This window comes from Oenanthe melanoleuca, chromosome 19 (genome assembly GCF_029582105.1).
Source record: "Oenanthe melanoleuca isolate GR-GAL-2019-014 chromosome 19, OMel1.0, whole genome shotgun sequence".
In the NCBI taxonomy this organism is placed as follows: Eukaryota; Metazoa; Chordata; class Aves; order Passeriformes; family Muscicapidae; genus Oenanthe; species Oenanthe melanoleuca.
In genome coordinates this window covers 3,108,133-3,122,586 of record NC_079352.1, presented here as the reverse complement: position 1 = coordinate 3,122,586, position 14,454 = coordinate 3,108,133, and the positions used below count along the sequence as shown (strand labels likewise).

Genomic DNA, 14,454 nt, shown 5'->3' with positions numbered 1-14,454 from the left:
AAATGAACTGAGCTGCATTGATTCCTGTAGGCTCCTTAAAAACCTCTCCCTGTCGTTCATCTTCTGTGCCTGCTTGTATGGTCGAGTGCTGTTTGGGTTATGTGACTTCCAGAAAACACTTGGAATTTGAGACTAGGGCAGACATTTAAGCAGAGATAGGATTGTAGCTGAAAACTTGATGTTCTGTGAGCATGGAGTACAAGCTAAAAGGACATTTATTGATTAGCTGTGTTATTTGGTGGACTCTTGAAACCAAATACTGCACAGTTTATCTTCCAAACCAAAGTCCTCCTTCCCCAGGCTCTACTTTGGAAGCAAGGTAAGGATCAGCACAAAAGGCTGCACCCCAGGGCAGGGCAGGAACTTGTCTCGTTGCTGTTAATTGACTCCAAGAGGGGGTGAGGGCCACAAGGAGTGAGGGGAGGGGAAAATCTTGAGCTCAGCTTCTCAATTAAACATCTCTTGCTGCTGTAACTACAGATTAGAGCCCCCCCCAGCACTGCTCACCTCCCAGTTCCTCTGGAGTTCCATAAATAACTCCCTTTATTGTTTCTTAGTGATTGAATTAAAATAGAAAACACTGCCAGCTCCCAGGCGTGGGGAGCACAGGGTATTCCTCTGTCTCACTCAGGATCCCACACTTCCCTGACATCCACGCTGAGACTCTGCAATGCTAAAAAAGCCCTCAGCCTTGTTTCCTGTCCTTAACTGGCCAAAAGATGTCCCCAAAAAGGACCAAAAGGGACTCTCTCCCAGGATGCTGCCTCATTTCTGCAAAGGTTGATGCCTGCTGACCACTGGGATAACTGGGAGCAGAGCATCTGCTTCCAGTGTGTGCAGCCAAGTACAGGCAGCACTGTTGAGATATGAAAACCCTCTGGGCTGATGGCTGAGAGTTTTACAAGCTCTGGAGAATCCATCCACGTCCCTGCTCCTGCTGCCAGCCTGGGTGGGTGCACTGCAGCAATGTAATGCTCCTGTGCTGAGAGCTCAGGCTTTTACTCTGATTGCAGCACCATTAATCTCTTATCCAAATTCCCTTGGGCCTGCACAGAGCTCCAACCTGCTGTACCTGCAAGGATGCTGACAGGGTAAGGGGGAGCATTTGCATCAGGTAATGGTCCTGTGAGGAACATTCCTGCTTCTGCCCCCGTGTTTTCCTCAATGCAAACCCAGCTTTTCTCCATACCCACCCTGTCAAGCCCAGCCTGTTTTTCCATCTCATGTTGCCTCCTGCACACAAGTCTTAGCAGTTGCTCTTGTCATTCTCCACAGCAGGGTGTTTACTGCTGAAATTTGTGCAACAGCTTGTGAAATTGCTGAGCCATAGCCCAGGAGGTGTTAGTGAAGCCAACTGGCCACAGAAGCCAAGCTTGGTATCTGGGGGTAATTGTGCTTCTGCACAATCTGAAGGGCACTCCCACTTCAGAGGGCCAGTGTTGGTGTGGGAAAATGGGATCAAACTTCGCTGGAACAATGTTCTCTATGCTGGGAGCCCCCATCACCTGGGCAGGAGCAGCCAGGTGCCAGCCTGTGTGACAAGGTGTGGCTGGCGTGGATTTAATGGGGTACAGGCTGCAGCTGGGGAGCTTTAGCAATAAAGGCCCAGGGTAAACCATGTCACGAGAGGCAGCATGTAACTACCAGCACGCAATTCTTAAATGATCCCCGTGCTTTTCCTAGAACAAGTTGTGGCGGGTCTATTTTTAACCGGAATGTGCCCAGCCTTGCCCGTGCTCCTTTCTCTGCGCTTTTTTTCTGGCTCGCTTCCCACACCACGACAGTACCAAGGTTAGTTCCACCGTCCTTCCTCCCCCAAAAGAGCACCTGGGCAGGGCAGGGTAACCCGCGGGCAACACTGGGCATTCGTTCCGCCGATAAGGCTGGGCAGGGACTCTGCCCTCCGCCCGCAGAGCAGCCCCACGCCCCGGCAGCGTTCCGCAAGCGGCAGCGCCACGGCACAGCGGGCAGCTCGGCACAGCATCCCCGGCAAAGGTAGCGCCGGGACCCGCGGGGACGCTTCCTCCTCCTCGTCCTCCTCGTCCTCCTCCTCTCCCCCCGGGACCTCGCCCGTTCCGGTTCCGCCATGTGAGCGGAAAGAGGAAGCGGCGGCGGCTGCGGTGACCCCGGTGGGCGGCGGGGGCGGCGGGTGCTGCCCGGGCGGAGGGTGCTGCCCGGGGGGACAGCCGGCGGCTGGCACCAGCGTGCCGCGGCCGCCGCCGCGGTTGTCACCTCACCCCGGTGTCGCCGAGGGTCCCCGCGGTTCCTCGGGGGGTGTGTGGGGTGGTCCCCGCATCGCTCCGTGTCCCCGCGGTGCGCGCACCGCACCCGAGCGGCGCTCGCCTTCCGCGGTGACATCCCCGCGCTGCCACCGACGCCCTGCGCTGCTTTTCAAACTTTTCTAACTCGGGAATTACGTAAGGCTTCGGAGAGACGCGGCGGGATTGGGGGCGAGCGGCGGCGTGTTGTGTGCGGGAGCTGGGGCGGGGAGCGCGGGCCCGAGCGGGGCTGTGCGGCCGGGGAGGGCCCGCTGAGCTGGGTGTCTCGGTGTCTCCTCAGAGCACCATGCAGAACATGCAGCACATCGTGGGCCGGGCCAGGGCCGCCTTCAACTCGGGCCGCAGCCGCCCGCTGGAGTTCAGGATCCGGCAGCTGAAGGCCCTGGAGAGGATGGTGCAGGAGAAGGAGAAGGAGATCCTGGCAGCCCTCAAGGCGGATCTGAACAAGGTCTGGCTCGGGGAGTTTCTCCCATCGGGCAGTGGTCGGCCCTGAGGGGAAAGTGGGAAGGCCAAGGGCTGCCTTTGCTGTGCTGAATGTCTTTGGCTGCTGTCCCCCTTGGCCCTGGCTCCCACTGGGGCCTGCAGAGGTTTCTGCCACCATTTCTAAGAAGGAGTTAGTCTAAGGCAGGACTGCAAAGGCAATCCTGGCTGTCAGATTTTCGGTTCTGCCTCACACACCCAGACAGGCCAGGGATGCTCTGTCACTGTGGTGACAGACACTGTGAAGCAGCAGGGCTGTGATGGTGGCTGTGGGAGGTGGGTGCCCTTTCCATCCCTTCCCCAAAATCCCTGTTGTTCCAGTGTGGGCCCAACGCCTACAGCCAGGAGATCCTGGGCGTGCTGGGGGAGCTGGCGCTGACCATGGAGAAGCTGCCATCCTGGGCAGCCCCTCAGCCCGTGAAGAAGAACCTGCTGACCATGAGGGACGAGGCCTACATCGGCTACGAGCCCCTGGGCGTGGTGCTGGTCATCGGGGCCTGGAACTACCCCTTTGTGCTGGTCATGCAGCCCCTGATCGGGGCCATCGCGGCAGGTGGGGCCCAGCACAGCCCCAGGGGAGGTGGGGTGGTGGCTGGAGCTGGGGAGGTGTGAGGGCTCGGTGTGTGTGTGGCTGTGCCCTGCAGGCAATGCCGTGGTGGTGAAGCCGTCGGAGGTCAGCGAGAACACGGCTCGGCTGCTGGCTGAGCTCCTCCCGCAGTACCTGGACAAGGTGAGCGTGGCCCCGTGCCTGATGTGACTCTTGATCTGTCCTGCTTCCAAAGGGCTCCTGCAGGTTTGAACCAATTCCATTACCTGCTCCCTTCAAAGGAGCGTGAGCAGGAGGCACAGGAAGGGTTGAGTTACTGTTAGAGTCCAAAGGTACATTGACAAATTCTGCCTGTGTTTGTGTATGAGCTTACACAGTGCTGCTGCAGTGTGACGACCTTTTTGACACCCATGACCATATGGAGAGGTGTGTCTGTGTACTTCTTACTGCAGGAGCTGCTCTTTTGGAGCTGTGCTGGGGATGTCCTTATGTCAGCACAGGTTCTGTAGTATGATGGCTGTGCCTGGCTCTTCCTCAGAATTGGGCACTGTGTGTTCCATGACAGTCTGTCCTGGGTTTCCATGTCCTGCTGAACCGTACTTGGAGGAGGAGGTGTTGTTTCTCCTCCTCTTGCCTGGCAGTTCTGTTATTCCTTGCATTGTCACGGAGATAGACTGTTGCTGTCACTGCAAAGGGCCCTGTAGAGTTTCCTCCAGGGAGTTAGCACCTTCTCTAGGTGGGAGGCAGGAGCAGGGGAAGGAGGCAGCCCTTGGGAGAGCCTGGCAGTCACATGCACCCTGATCCTTACAGTGTGGGAGCAGCTCCACAGCCACACTCAGCCCTGGCCTCAGCCTCCTTTTCTTTTAGTTCATTTGGCACAGTGTGGGAAATGAAACTTCATTTCAGAGGAAGGAGCAGAGCATATCTCTGATACCACTATATTTTGTCCCTATCATAAAGCAGGCCACAGATAAGTCTGCCCTCTGCCACATGCAGAGCTGCTGCCTTGCTGTGAGTGCTCTGAATCAAGGTAACTCTCAGGCTCACGTTTGCCTTGCAGGAGCTGTACCCTGTGGTCACTGGAGGAGTTCCTGAGACAACTGAGCTGCTGACCCAGAGATTTGATCACATCCTCTACACTGGCAACACTGCAGTGGGCAAAATTGTGATGGCAGCAGCTGCCAAGCACCTGACCCCTGTCACCCTGGAGCTGGGGGGGAAGAGCCCCTGCTACATCGACCAGGACTGTGACCTGGCTGTCGCCTGCAGGTCAGCTTGTTGCAGCCTTGATGGACCCTCAGCACTGGGGCAGGGGGAGATCCCTGGGCCAGCATCCCCAGCTCAGGGGACTGAGGGGTGTGGAAGGGACTGACCATGGAGAAACCACGTCCCCCTCTCCCTTATCACAGGCGGATAACGTGGGGCAAGTACATGAACTGTGGGCAAACCTGCATCGCCCCAGACTACATCCTGTGCCACCCATCCATCCAGGGCAAGGTGGTGGAGAACATCAAGGCGACTCTGAAGGTGAGGCAGGAGTCCCTTGTGCTATGGGAATTGTCCCAGGATTGATTTCCTGGAGCTGTGGCTGTTGGAAGGTGTGCTGAGCTCTTTTGTTTCTGCTGTGCCTTTTGTCAGGAATTTTATGGGGAAGATGTGAAGTCGTCTCCAGACTATGAAAGGATCGTCAACCAGCGCCACTTCAAGAGGGTGAAGAGCCTGCTGGAAGGGCAGAAGATTGCTCTTGGGGGAGAGACTGATGAGGCCTCCTGCTTCATAGGTGCTGCTGGCAGCTGCTGAGGAGGGTGGTGGTGGGTGCATTTTGGGGTTCATTTGTCTGTGCCTTACTTGGGGCAGCTCTGTGTCCTGCTCGTGCTGTTCTCTCATTCTCCTGTTTGCCTCAGCACCAACCATCCTCACGGATGTTTCCCCGGAGTCAAAGGTGATGGAGGAGGAAATCTTTGGCCCAGTGCTGCCCATTGTGACTGTGAAGAGTGTGGAGGAAGCCATTGAGTTCATCAACCTTCGGGAGAAGCCCCTTGCCCTCTATGTCTTCTCCAACAATAAGCAGGTGGGTCTGGGCTGTGCCAGAGGAGATGAACATTGTTGAAATGTATCTCTCTTCCCATTATCCTCAGTTACATGGTCTGGTCTCTTCTTTGAACCTTTTTAATATTTTGTTTTGTTGTTTTTCTTTTTTCCAGTTAATCAAGAGAGTCATCTCAGAAACCTCCAGTGGTGGTGTGACTGGAAATGATGTCATTATGCATTTCTTCCTCTCAACTTTGCCTTTTGGTGGTGTTGGTAAGTTACTGGAGCTTCTTAAGAGCTGGGACTTACTGCACGGTTTGTGCTAGGGAACAACAACTCATGGTTTGTGTCTGGGTATCCCTGTACCTCCTACAGCCCAAGAGGAAAGGTCTTGATAATAATGATGAGTTCTGGGTGTACATTAGGACAGGGGTCAGGAAGGAAAAACCTTTGGGTGTATTTTTGGAAAGACTGAAGCATTTAGTGCAGCCTGATGGGGAAGGTGCATTAAAACCTTCAATCAGATTGGTGGAGATGAGGTGAGGCAGAAGAGGGTTGGAGCACAGATGGACGTTGCAGAGACTGAGAAGCTCTGCAGGGGAAGGGTCAGTTGTGCTCAGGAGGGCAGAGTTTTGTGTGGCTGAGGCTGAGTGAGCTGTGTCCCCCAGGCCACAGCGGGATGGGCGCCTACCACGGCAAGCACAGCTTTGAGACCTTCTCGCACCGCCGTGCCTGCCTGATCAAGGACCTGAAGATGGAGAGCACCAACAAGATGAGGTACCCACCTGGCAGCCAGAAGAAGGTGGATTGGGCCAAGTTCTTCCTCCTCAAGCGGTTCAACAAGGCCCGGATCGGGCTCTTTGTCCTGGCCCTGCTGGGGGTTGTGGCAGCAGTGATGATTAAGGTGAGTTTTGGGTCTTTGCTCTCTGTGGGGTTCATGAGTGATTTACCTGATCTGTTCTTTGCAACTGCAGCCCTTTTATAAAGCCTGACCTCTTTCTCTGTCTTGAGCTTTATGATATCACCTTAAATTCTTACCTTCTCACTCTTGCAAGCAGTGTGTAGAATAGGAATATCCCTGGAGAGATCTCACAGGCTGCTCTACTCCTTGTTGCTCTTCCCTGGTAGGTGACACCCGTGGGATGCTCCCTCCAGAGGCAGAGGTTGGTTGTTTTGGACTGGTTAGGAGTGGTTTCCACTCCAGGGCTTCCTTCAGCAGCATTTGAGCTGCCTGACAGCCCAGAGAGCTGCAGTCTGTGCCGTGGCACAGAAGGGGAGGGAAGCTGTGTCCCAAAGCTGGAGTCAGCAACGAGCTCTTGTTCCTCCTCGTGCATTCAGCCCCTGTCTGACCTCAGCTCAATTATTCCCATTTCCTCCCTTGCTTCCAGCTGGGTAGTGCAGAAGGGTGGGATGTCCTCTCCTTTCTGCAGGAGCCAGAGGCTCACAGGAGGCTCAGGATGCCTCCTAAGGTGGAGGAGCAAGATCTGAATCTTTAAGCCTGATCACAGTTGGTTGTCCATGTCTGACAAACTAGACATGTGTCTTCACTGATTGCTCCATGGGGTTTAGTGAGCTTAAGGGAGCAGCTCCTGAGGGCACAGGAGGTGGCAGGGTGGATCAAGGCTCTGCCCTTCCGTCTTGTTGCTGCTGCAAGGAGACAGCCAGGAGCCCAAGATCCCAGGGCAGATAGCCTAAGAGCTAAGAACTGGCCCAGGCCTCGAGGGAGCAGGCAGGGAGGCAGGCCCTGTGTAGGGGAATGAGAGGGGGGGAAACTCACAGCATCTTGAAATGATTTGGGTTTCTCAGAGCCACCAGTCTGTGCTGAAGAGAAAAGCCCTCTTGGTTGTGCTGGCTGTGCAGAGGCTGGGCTGGCCCAGTGGGTGGTAAGGAGGAGCAGGTTTCAGAGCACTGCTGTGGCTGTCACAGTGAGGTAGGAGCCTTTTTCTTCTCCTGTGTGTAGACCTAGTTTGAGATTGGGAAAAGCTTTGTAGCTGAGTGAATGTGGGGCTGAGCCAGAGCACAATGCTTTCCCTGGCATCTGAGACAAGCAGTGCATGCTGAGGGGCAGGAGAGCTGCACGTGGGGGAACCCTCTGACTGAAGGGGCTTTGCTTCAGGCTCTTCTGGAAGGGGAGTTGGTTTTGTCTCAGCAGATCCTTCACAGGACCTTGGTGTTGTGTTTTGCTCTCACAGGTGGCTAACTGATGAAGAGAAGAGAAGGCACCATGTGCACATCATACTCTGGGTGCTCGCTTTGTGTCTGTTTCCTTAAGCTGGGAAGTCATTATTTTCTTTTCTTCTGGGTGATTTCAGTGAGCTGTCGAGCACACAGAGTAGCCTTAGAGAGGCACTAACCATGAGAAGGCTCAGATTCCTGTTTACTTAAAAGCCATGCTGGAACAGAGGGACCAGTGGGGACAAGCTCTCCGAAGGAGGACTGCACAGCAAGAAATTCCAGTCCCTGCCTCAACCCCGTGCCATGCAGAGGTTCCAGGGACACACCAAACCACTCACCTTCCCTCAGTGACCATCAGGAGCTGAAGTTTCAGCAATCCTTGGGTTGACAGTGTTTTCCCTGCAGTTTTGGGGATGGCCTGAACACCCACCCTCTTGGTGACAATGCCCAGTGCATTTGGCCAGGAATGATGGCTGTGAATAAACCCAGTGAGGTTCCCCTTGCCATTTATTTGAGGTGAAACATTCTCACATCTCTGTGAACCAGAATCATCCACAGCTGGTCAGGGGCTGCTTGCTGGGCTTCTGTGTTTCATAATGTGCCTTTAACAGTTATTTAGCAGTTAGAAAATTCCACAGGTGATGCCTGCACTGCCTGTTTTGTGCTGATGAGTGTCTCATGCTGGAGCAAAAGAACTTTCAGGCCTATTCAGAGAAGTGGGAATGACAAATACTTTGTGGATTAGCCCAACCCCACACAACCACTTGCTTTTTCCCCTTGGGATGGAGAAGAGAATTGGAAGAAAGTGAGAAAACTTGTATGTTGAGATAAGAATAGTTTAATAGGTGAAGTGAAAACTGGGCTTGCAGGCAGATCTAAGCAAATTAAGGAATTTGTTCATTAATTCCCCTCATCAGGCAGGTGTTCAGCCATCCCCAGGAGTGCAGGGCATTGTCACACCTGGTGGTGACTCAGGAAGACAAACACCTTAACTCCCAATGTCACAAATTCAAAACACAACCATCCTTCTACAAAGAAACTTAGTGTCTACCACTAAAATTAACTTAATCCTGGCCAAAGCCAGTACAAAGCTGTTCCTGGTCAGATTCCTCCAAGGGAAAACAATTACTGGAAGAGTGTGTGTGCTCCTTCGTGTTGAGCTTCTCAGGATGCTGTAATCTTGCTCTGGGGGATAATGTGGGGCTTGTTCTAGCTTGGGGGAAGGATGCTGAAGGAATTGAAGGTGAAAGAGCCTTAGAACTATTAATGTTAAAGCAAATTGAAAAATTATTATTAAATGCAATTAATATAGAGTAGAAAATTATATTTACTGTGCAATAAGTGGGATTTCTTCATGTCTGGTGAAAATCCTTGTGCTAAGCCTTTTTGATGATACATTTTGCAAGCCACTAAATAAACACAGAGAATTTAAATAATAAACTGAGTGTGGTAAGTCCTTGCAGTCTCCTGAGGAATCCAGCTCTGCTGGTCCCAGCTCTGGCCATGGCTTGGCTGAGTTGCACACATGTGGTGAGGCTGGGAAGGGTCCCCTGGAGCTCTGCTGGGTGCAAAAATTCTCCTGGAGCCAGGCAGGGAGTGGGGTGAGCCAGTAGAGGAGCTGTCCTGTTTCCCCTTTCACATCCATGCCTGGATTGCCTGCCCCCTGCCTGGTGGGGATTTTTGGATCCCAGTCTGAGCAGTGCCAGCTGTGGCACGTGAGCCACTCGTCCCCAGCCTCGTGTGCCCAGCGTGGGCAAAGCCACGTGGGCTCTGCATCCCACACCAGGGCTGAGTCACTGCCCTGGCTGGCATCAGCTCCACACCAGGCTGCACAGCCCAGGATGGGTTGGGTAAAGGGCATTTTGTACCCAGCAAGAGCCCTGGGCCAGGGCCAGCACTCCCGTGGGAGGAGGGATCGCCCCCAGCTGTGGCAGGGGAAGGGCTTGTGCCTGCTTGCACTCACCACAGGAGGCTGGTGGAGAGAGAAGCTGCTCTGAAGGTAACTTGCTTTTTTCCCTTGTTTTTTAATGAGTCACTTGCTTTCTGGGGCTGTGTCACGCAGCCGTGGCAGTGGGTTGGGAAGGGCAGGATTTAATCGTTGTAAGGGGATCTTGGTGTCTCGATGGGTTGGGCAGGGATGCAGGACCAGATCTCTGGTCCTGGCTAAAGAGTGAAATGCTGCTCCTGGGAAGCAGAGTGAAATCTCTGCAGTGTTTTGTGTTTCTCTGAAGACGTGTGAGGGTGTCAGGGTGCTGGGGAAGATGGCTGCAGGCTGGCTCCGGGCACACAGCTCTGCTTCCAGCTGGCTGCCCACCCAGCCACAGCCACCTCTGTGTTTTGGCTCCTGGGGAGCATCCCTGTGTGAGCATCTCCTCTGTGAGCAGAGGGGGGAGTGGCTGGTGGGTTTGAGGTTTAGAGACAGCACCCACAGAACAGCAACAAGCAGCAAACCCCAGGCTGTTCAGAGAGGTGCCCTGTGCAGGATGCTCAGCATGAGAGTGGGAGCTCCTCTCCAAGAAGGACAAAATCCCCCAGCCTTGCTTGGGCTGGGACACCTCATGGCGGTGCTCCCAGGGCTGAGCAGGGCCCGTGCTGAGCTGGGTGTCCCGGTGTCTCCTCAGAGCACCATGCAGAACATGCAGCACATCGTGGGCCGGGCCAGGGCCGCCTTCACCTCGGGCCGCAGCCGCCCGCTGGAGTTCAGGATCCGGCAGCTGAAGGCCCTGGAGAGGATGGTGCAGGAGAAGGAGAAGGAGATCCTGGCAGCCCTCAAGGCGGATCTGAACAAGGTCTGAGTTGACACTTGTGGCACTCTCTGTGGTGCCACAATGGCTGTGGGAGGTGGGTGCCCTTTCCATCCCTTCCCCAAAATCCCTGTTGTTCCAGTGTGGGCCCAACGCCTACAGCCAGGAGATCCTGGGCGTGCTGGGGGAGCTGGCGCTGACCTTGGAAAAGCTGCCATCCTGGGCAGCCCCTCAGCCCGTGAAGAAGAACCTGCTGACCATGAGGGACGAGGCCTACATCGGCTACGAGCCCCTGGGCGTGGTGCTGGTCATCGGGGCCTGGAACTACCCCTTTGTGCTGGTCATGCAGCCCCTGATCGGGGCCATCGCGGCAGGTGGGGCCCAGCACAGCCCCAGGGGAGGTGGGGTGGTGGCTGGAGCTGGGGAGGTGTGAGGGCTCAGTGTGTGTGTGGCTGTGCCCTGCAGGCAATGCCGTGGTGGTGAAGCCGTCGGAGGTCAGCGAGAACACGGCTCGGCTGCTGGCTGAGCTCCTCCCGCAGTACCTGGACAAGGTGAGCGTGGCCCTGTGTTGGTCCCCAGGTTTGTCTGTGCCACAGTGATGACCCTGACACCCCTGCCCTGCAGGATCTGTATGCTGTGGTCACTGGAGGAGTTCCTGAGACAACTGAGCTGCTGACCCAGAGATTTGATCACATTCTCTACACTGGCAGCTCTGCTGTGGGCAGGACTGTGATGGCAGCAGCTGCCAAGCACCTGACCCCTGTCACCCTGGAGCTGGGGGGGAAGAGCCCCTGCTACATCGACCAGGACTGTGACCTGGCTGTCGCCTGCAGGTCAGCTTGTTGCAGCCTTGATGGACCCTCAGCACTGGGGCAGGGGGAGATCCCTGGGCCAGCATCCCCAGCTCAGGGGACTGAGGGGTGTGGAAGGGACTGACCATGGAGAAACCACGTCCCCCTCTCCCTTGTCACAGGCGGATAACGTGGGGCAAGTACATGAACTGTGGGCAAACCTGCATCGCCCCAGACTACATCCTGTGCCACCCATCCATCCAGGGCAAGGTGGTGGAGAACATCAAGGCGACTCTGAAGGTGAGGCAGGAGTCCTTTGTGCTATGGGAATTGTCCCAGGATTGATTTCCTGGAGCTGTGGCTGTTGGAAGGTGTGCTGAGCTCTTTTGTTTCTGCTGTGCCTTTTGTCAGGAATTTTATGGGGAAGATGTGAAGTCATCTCCAGACTATGAAAGGATCGTCAACCAGCGCCACTTCAAGAGGGTGAAGAGCCTGCTGGAAGGGCAGAAGATTGCTCTTGGGGGAGAGACTGATGAGGCCTCCTGCTTCATAGGTGCTACTGGCAGCTGCTGAGGAGGGGAGGTGGTGGTGGGTGCATTTTGGGGTTCATTTCTCTGTGCCTTACTTGGGGCAGCTCTGTGTCCTGCTCGTGCTGTTCTCTCATTCTCCTGTTTGCCTCAGCACCAACCATCCTCACGGATGTTTCCCCGGAGTCAAAGGTGATGGAGGAGGAAATCTTTGGCCCAGTGCTGCCCATTGTGACTGTGAAGAGTGTGGAGGAAGCCATTGAGTTCATCAACCTTCGGGAGAAGCCCCTTGCCCTCTATGTCTTCTCCAACAAGAAGCAGGTGGGTCTGGACTCTGCTCCCTCATGGAAGGGTCTCTGCACAGCTGGATCCTGAACATGGATCCCAGACACAGCTTCTGCAGGGCCTGTGTCAGTTTCTTTTCCATGTAAATTGTAGCATTTGTGGGCCATGAGAGTCCTCAGACCTGCTGAAGGGCTCTAGGTTTGTAATCTCCACCCACACAGGTGGGTGCTGCTTCCTGCCCTGTCTCCTGCCCCTGTTTCCAGGCTCTGTTGTGCCAGCTCAGGAATTCAGGTCAGGGCTTTGCCCTGGCACAACAGCCCCAGGCATTTTGGGTGGGAGGGCTGAGGAGCACTCTGGGCTGACAGGAAGCCTTTTGATTTTGTGGCTGTTCCAGCTGGACAGATCCTGTGCTTTAGTGGTGTAAGCTGGCCTGTCTCATGGAATAAGGCACAGCCTGTGCTGGTCACAAAGGGGGATGGAAGCACCACCTTGAGCCCTCCCCGCCCTGGTACACGGTGTTATGTCCCATCCTGATCTGTGCTGTGCCCTCTCCCATTGTGGGCAGCTGATCAGACGGGTGATAGCAGAGACCTCCAGTGGTGGCATGACAGCCAACGATGTCATCATGCACTCCGTGGTGCCAGAGCTGCCCTTCGGAGGTGTGGGTGAGTCCCTGCTCCAGCCCCTGCACCACTCAGCAGCAGCCTCTCACCCAGGGGCTGCTGTGCCCATTTGGCAATTCAGGAACTTCCAGCTGCATTTCCCGTTAATGTCATTTTCTGGGGTGGGTTGCTCTGTTAAAAGGCTCATTAGTTGGGCTCCTAGTGAGAGAGGAAAACATCCTGGCATGTAAGTGAGCTCTGGTTCTCCTGTACTGGAGTTTGGGATGAATTTGTCCATGGCCTGGTTGAGTTTCCAGAGCTGCTGTCAGGCTCCTGTGGCAGAGGGCACCTTGCTGTGGGCACAGGGCTGAGCTCTTGGGTGTTGCCAAGTGCCCTCCTCATGTCCCACTCCCTGAAATACAGCTCCTCCTGTCCCTGACCCCTGTGAGAATTTTGTAGGAAAAGCAAGGCTAGCCCTGAGAGGAGGGAATTGGTGTCATTAACATTTTAGGGGTGGGTTCACACTAGCAGCAGTTTCAAGGCAGTGAGCATGTCCTCACTGATTTCTGCAAAGTTAAAACAGCTGCTCTTTGCTCCTCTGCCCTGAGAAGCAGCATGACCAAGCTTTCCCTGTGTCCTGGGGGCTGCCCAGCTGAGTTTGAGTGTCCCTGTGCTGAGTGAGCTGTGTCCCCCAGGCCACAGCGGGATGGGCGCCTACCACGGCAGGTTCAGCTTCGAGACCTTCTCGCACCGCCGCGCCTGCCTGCTCAGGGACCTGCACTGGGAGCTGCTCAACAAGCCCAGGTACCCCCCTGGCAGCATGGAGATGATGCATCTGGCCAAGCTCCTCCTTGTGAAGCAGTGTAGCAGGAGCAGAGTGGCACAGTTCGTCTCAGCCCTGCTGGCGGCTCTGAAAGCTGTGGTGGCAAAGGTGAGCTTTGGGTCTCTGCTGTCCCTGAGTGTGTGCTCCCAGCTCTGTCCCCTGAGCCCCCTCAGCCTTCATCCTTTGGGCTCTGCTCCTTCCCTGGAGGACTCATCCCTGTTTCTGTGCCTTTCCAGGTGCTGTGCCCCCAGAGAGAGGGGTGATGAGCAGCCAGCCCTTGGAATCCCTGCAAGCTCCCTGCAGTCCTACTGCTGAACTTCTCTTTGCTGCAATTTCATTTCTTCCAAGGCAGCCAATGCACTGAAGAGGTAGAAGACAAAAATTGCACCTGAAGCAGAGACACCCCAAGTTAAAGGCTCCAACTCCTGCTGAAACCAGAATCTATCCAGACCTAGGCTGTGGTCATGCCTGAGCAGTGACTGGCAGATGGAAGGAAACAGCATCCACCCTGCTTTGTAAACAGTAACTCCTCTGAAAACTCCTGGGAACGTGGGAGTGTTTGTCACAAGGGTATCTAAACAAAGCCAGTCCTTACTGAGCCTGTTATCTGTGTAGCACTTCACCTGATCCTCTGAGGAAGCTGCTCATCACAGCCATAAGCCTGGGAGATGAGGGTCTCACTGCAGGGGACAGTCCAGGCTGCTTGTCCCCAGAGCAGAGGGAAGGAGCCTCGAAGAACCTGCAGCATCTCATCCTTGAAGGGCCTCGGACTGAATGGGTGATGCTCCTTGCAGGGAAGCCACCTTTAGCCATCCAAGGTGTGCAAAGGCCACCCGAGGTGGTGGCAAAAGCCACCTGAGCTGTGGCCATGCTGTCCCAAGGACTTGAGAAGTGCCAGGGACTGTTGTGCTGCTGCATTTGGAGCTACTGGGGCAAAGACAGGGACACTGCTGCATCTGGAGTCCCAGGTCTGGGGCATCCTTGGCCAGAGTGGCAGAGCAGCCACAGCCACCACCTCTATAACTGAATTTCAGGGGTTTATTAGTTTATGAATAGTCTTTTACCTCCAGATTTGCAACTGAGAGCTTATCTTGACCTTGCTGAATAAAACCTTTGTTTCACTGTGAAGACCACCTCAGGCAGGGCAAGACCCACGTGTGGATGTTCCCT

General features: G+C 55.1%; 2 protein-coding genes across 11 annotated transcripts; both read left to right on the top strand.

The window, feature by feature from the left end:
• Positions 1 to 1,722: 1,722 nt before the first annotated feature.
• On the top strand, positions 1,723 to 8,952 carry LOC130260801 (aldehyde dehydrogenase family 3 member A2-like). Of its 10 annotated transcripts, none has more exons than XM_056506505.1 (12): positions 1,882 to 1,995; positions 2,560 to 2,727; positions 3,081 to 3,312; positions 3,404 to 3,489; positions 4,367 to 4,575; positions 4,716 to 4,833; positions 4,945 to 5,086; positions 5,211 to 5,377; positions 5,511 to 5,610; positions 6,006 to 6,241; positions 7,144 to 7,267; positions 7,530 to 8,952. In XM_056506505.1, the coding sequence occupies exons 2-11, from the start codon at positions 2,566 to 2,568 to the stop codon at positions 7,222 to 7,224; spliced, it is 1,533 nt and encodes a 510-aa protein (XP_056362480.1). In that variant the 5' UTR covers positions 1,882 to 1,995; positions 2,560 to 2,565; the 3' UTR covers positions 7,225 to 7,267; positions 7,530 to 8,952. The 10 variants fall into 10 exon arrangements, with proteins under 10 accessions (XP_056362484.1, XP_056362482.1, XP_056362480.1 ...); XM_056506506.1 differs by lacking the exon at positions 1,882 to 1,995 and adding an exon at positions 2,089 to 2,129; XM_056506504.1 differs by lacking the exon at positions 1,882 to 1,995 and adding an exon at positions 2,147 to 2,417.
• Positions 8,953 to 9,776: 824 nt separating this feature from the next.
• Positions 9,777 to 14,419, top strand: LOC130260800 (aldehyde dehydrogenase family 3 member A2-like). Its single transcript, XM_056506503.1, has 10 exons — positions 9,777 to 10,301; positions 10,399 to 10,630; positions 10,722 to 10,807; positions 10,881 to 11,089; positions 11,230 to 11,347; positions 11,459 to 11,600; positions 11,729 to 11,895; positions 12,425 to 12,524; positions 13,157 to 13,392; positions 13,521 to 14,419. The coding sequence occupies exons 1-10, from the start codon at positions 9,996 to 9,998 to the stop codon at positions 13,545 to 13,547; spliced, it is 1,623 nt and encodes a 540-aa protein (XP_056362478.1). The 5' UTR covers positions 9,777 to 9,995; the 3' UTR covers positions 13,548 to 14,419.
• The last annotated feature ends 35 nt before the right edge of the window (positions 14,420 to 14,454 follow it).

Excerpts from the sequence above, each read along its gene's own strand:
- LOC130260801 (XM_056506505.1), top strand. The coding sequence starts at position 2,566 with ATGCAGAACATGCAGCACATCGTGGGCCGGGCCAGGGCCGCCTTCAAC. Across the intron at positions 3,313-3,403 it reads GATCGGGGCCATCGCGGCAG|GCAATGCCGTGGTGGTGAAG; the intron begins GTGGGGCCCAGC and ends TGTGCCCTGCAG. Across the intron at positions 4,576-4,715 it reads GACCTGGCTGTCGCCTGCAG|GCGGATAACGTGGGGCAAGT; the intron begins GTCAGCTTGTTG and ends CCCTTATCACAG.
- LOC130260800 (XM_056506503.1), top strand. The coding sequence starts at position 9,996 with ATGCTCAGCATGAGAGTGGGAGCTCCTCTCCAAGAAGGACAAAATCCC. Across the intron at positions 10,302-10,398 it reads TCAAGGCGGATCTGAACAAG|TGTGGGCCCAACGCCTACAG; the intron begins GTCTGAGTTGAC and ends CTGTTGTTCCAG. Across the intron at positions 10,631-10,721 it reads GATCGGGGCCATCGCGGCAG|GCAATGCCGTGGTGGTGAAG; the intron begins GTGGGGCCCAGC and ends TGTGCCCTGCAG.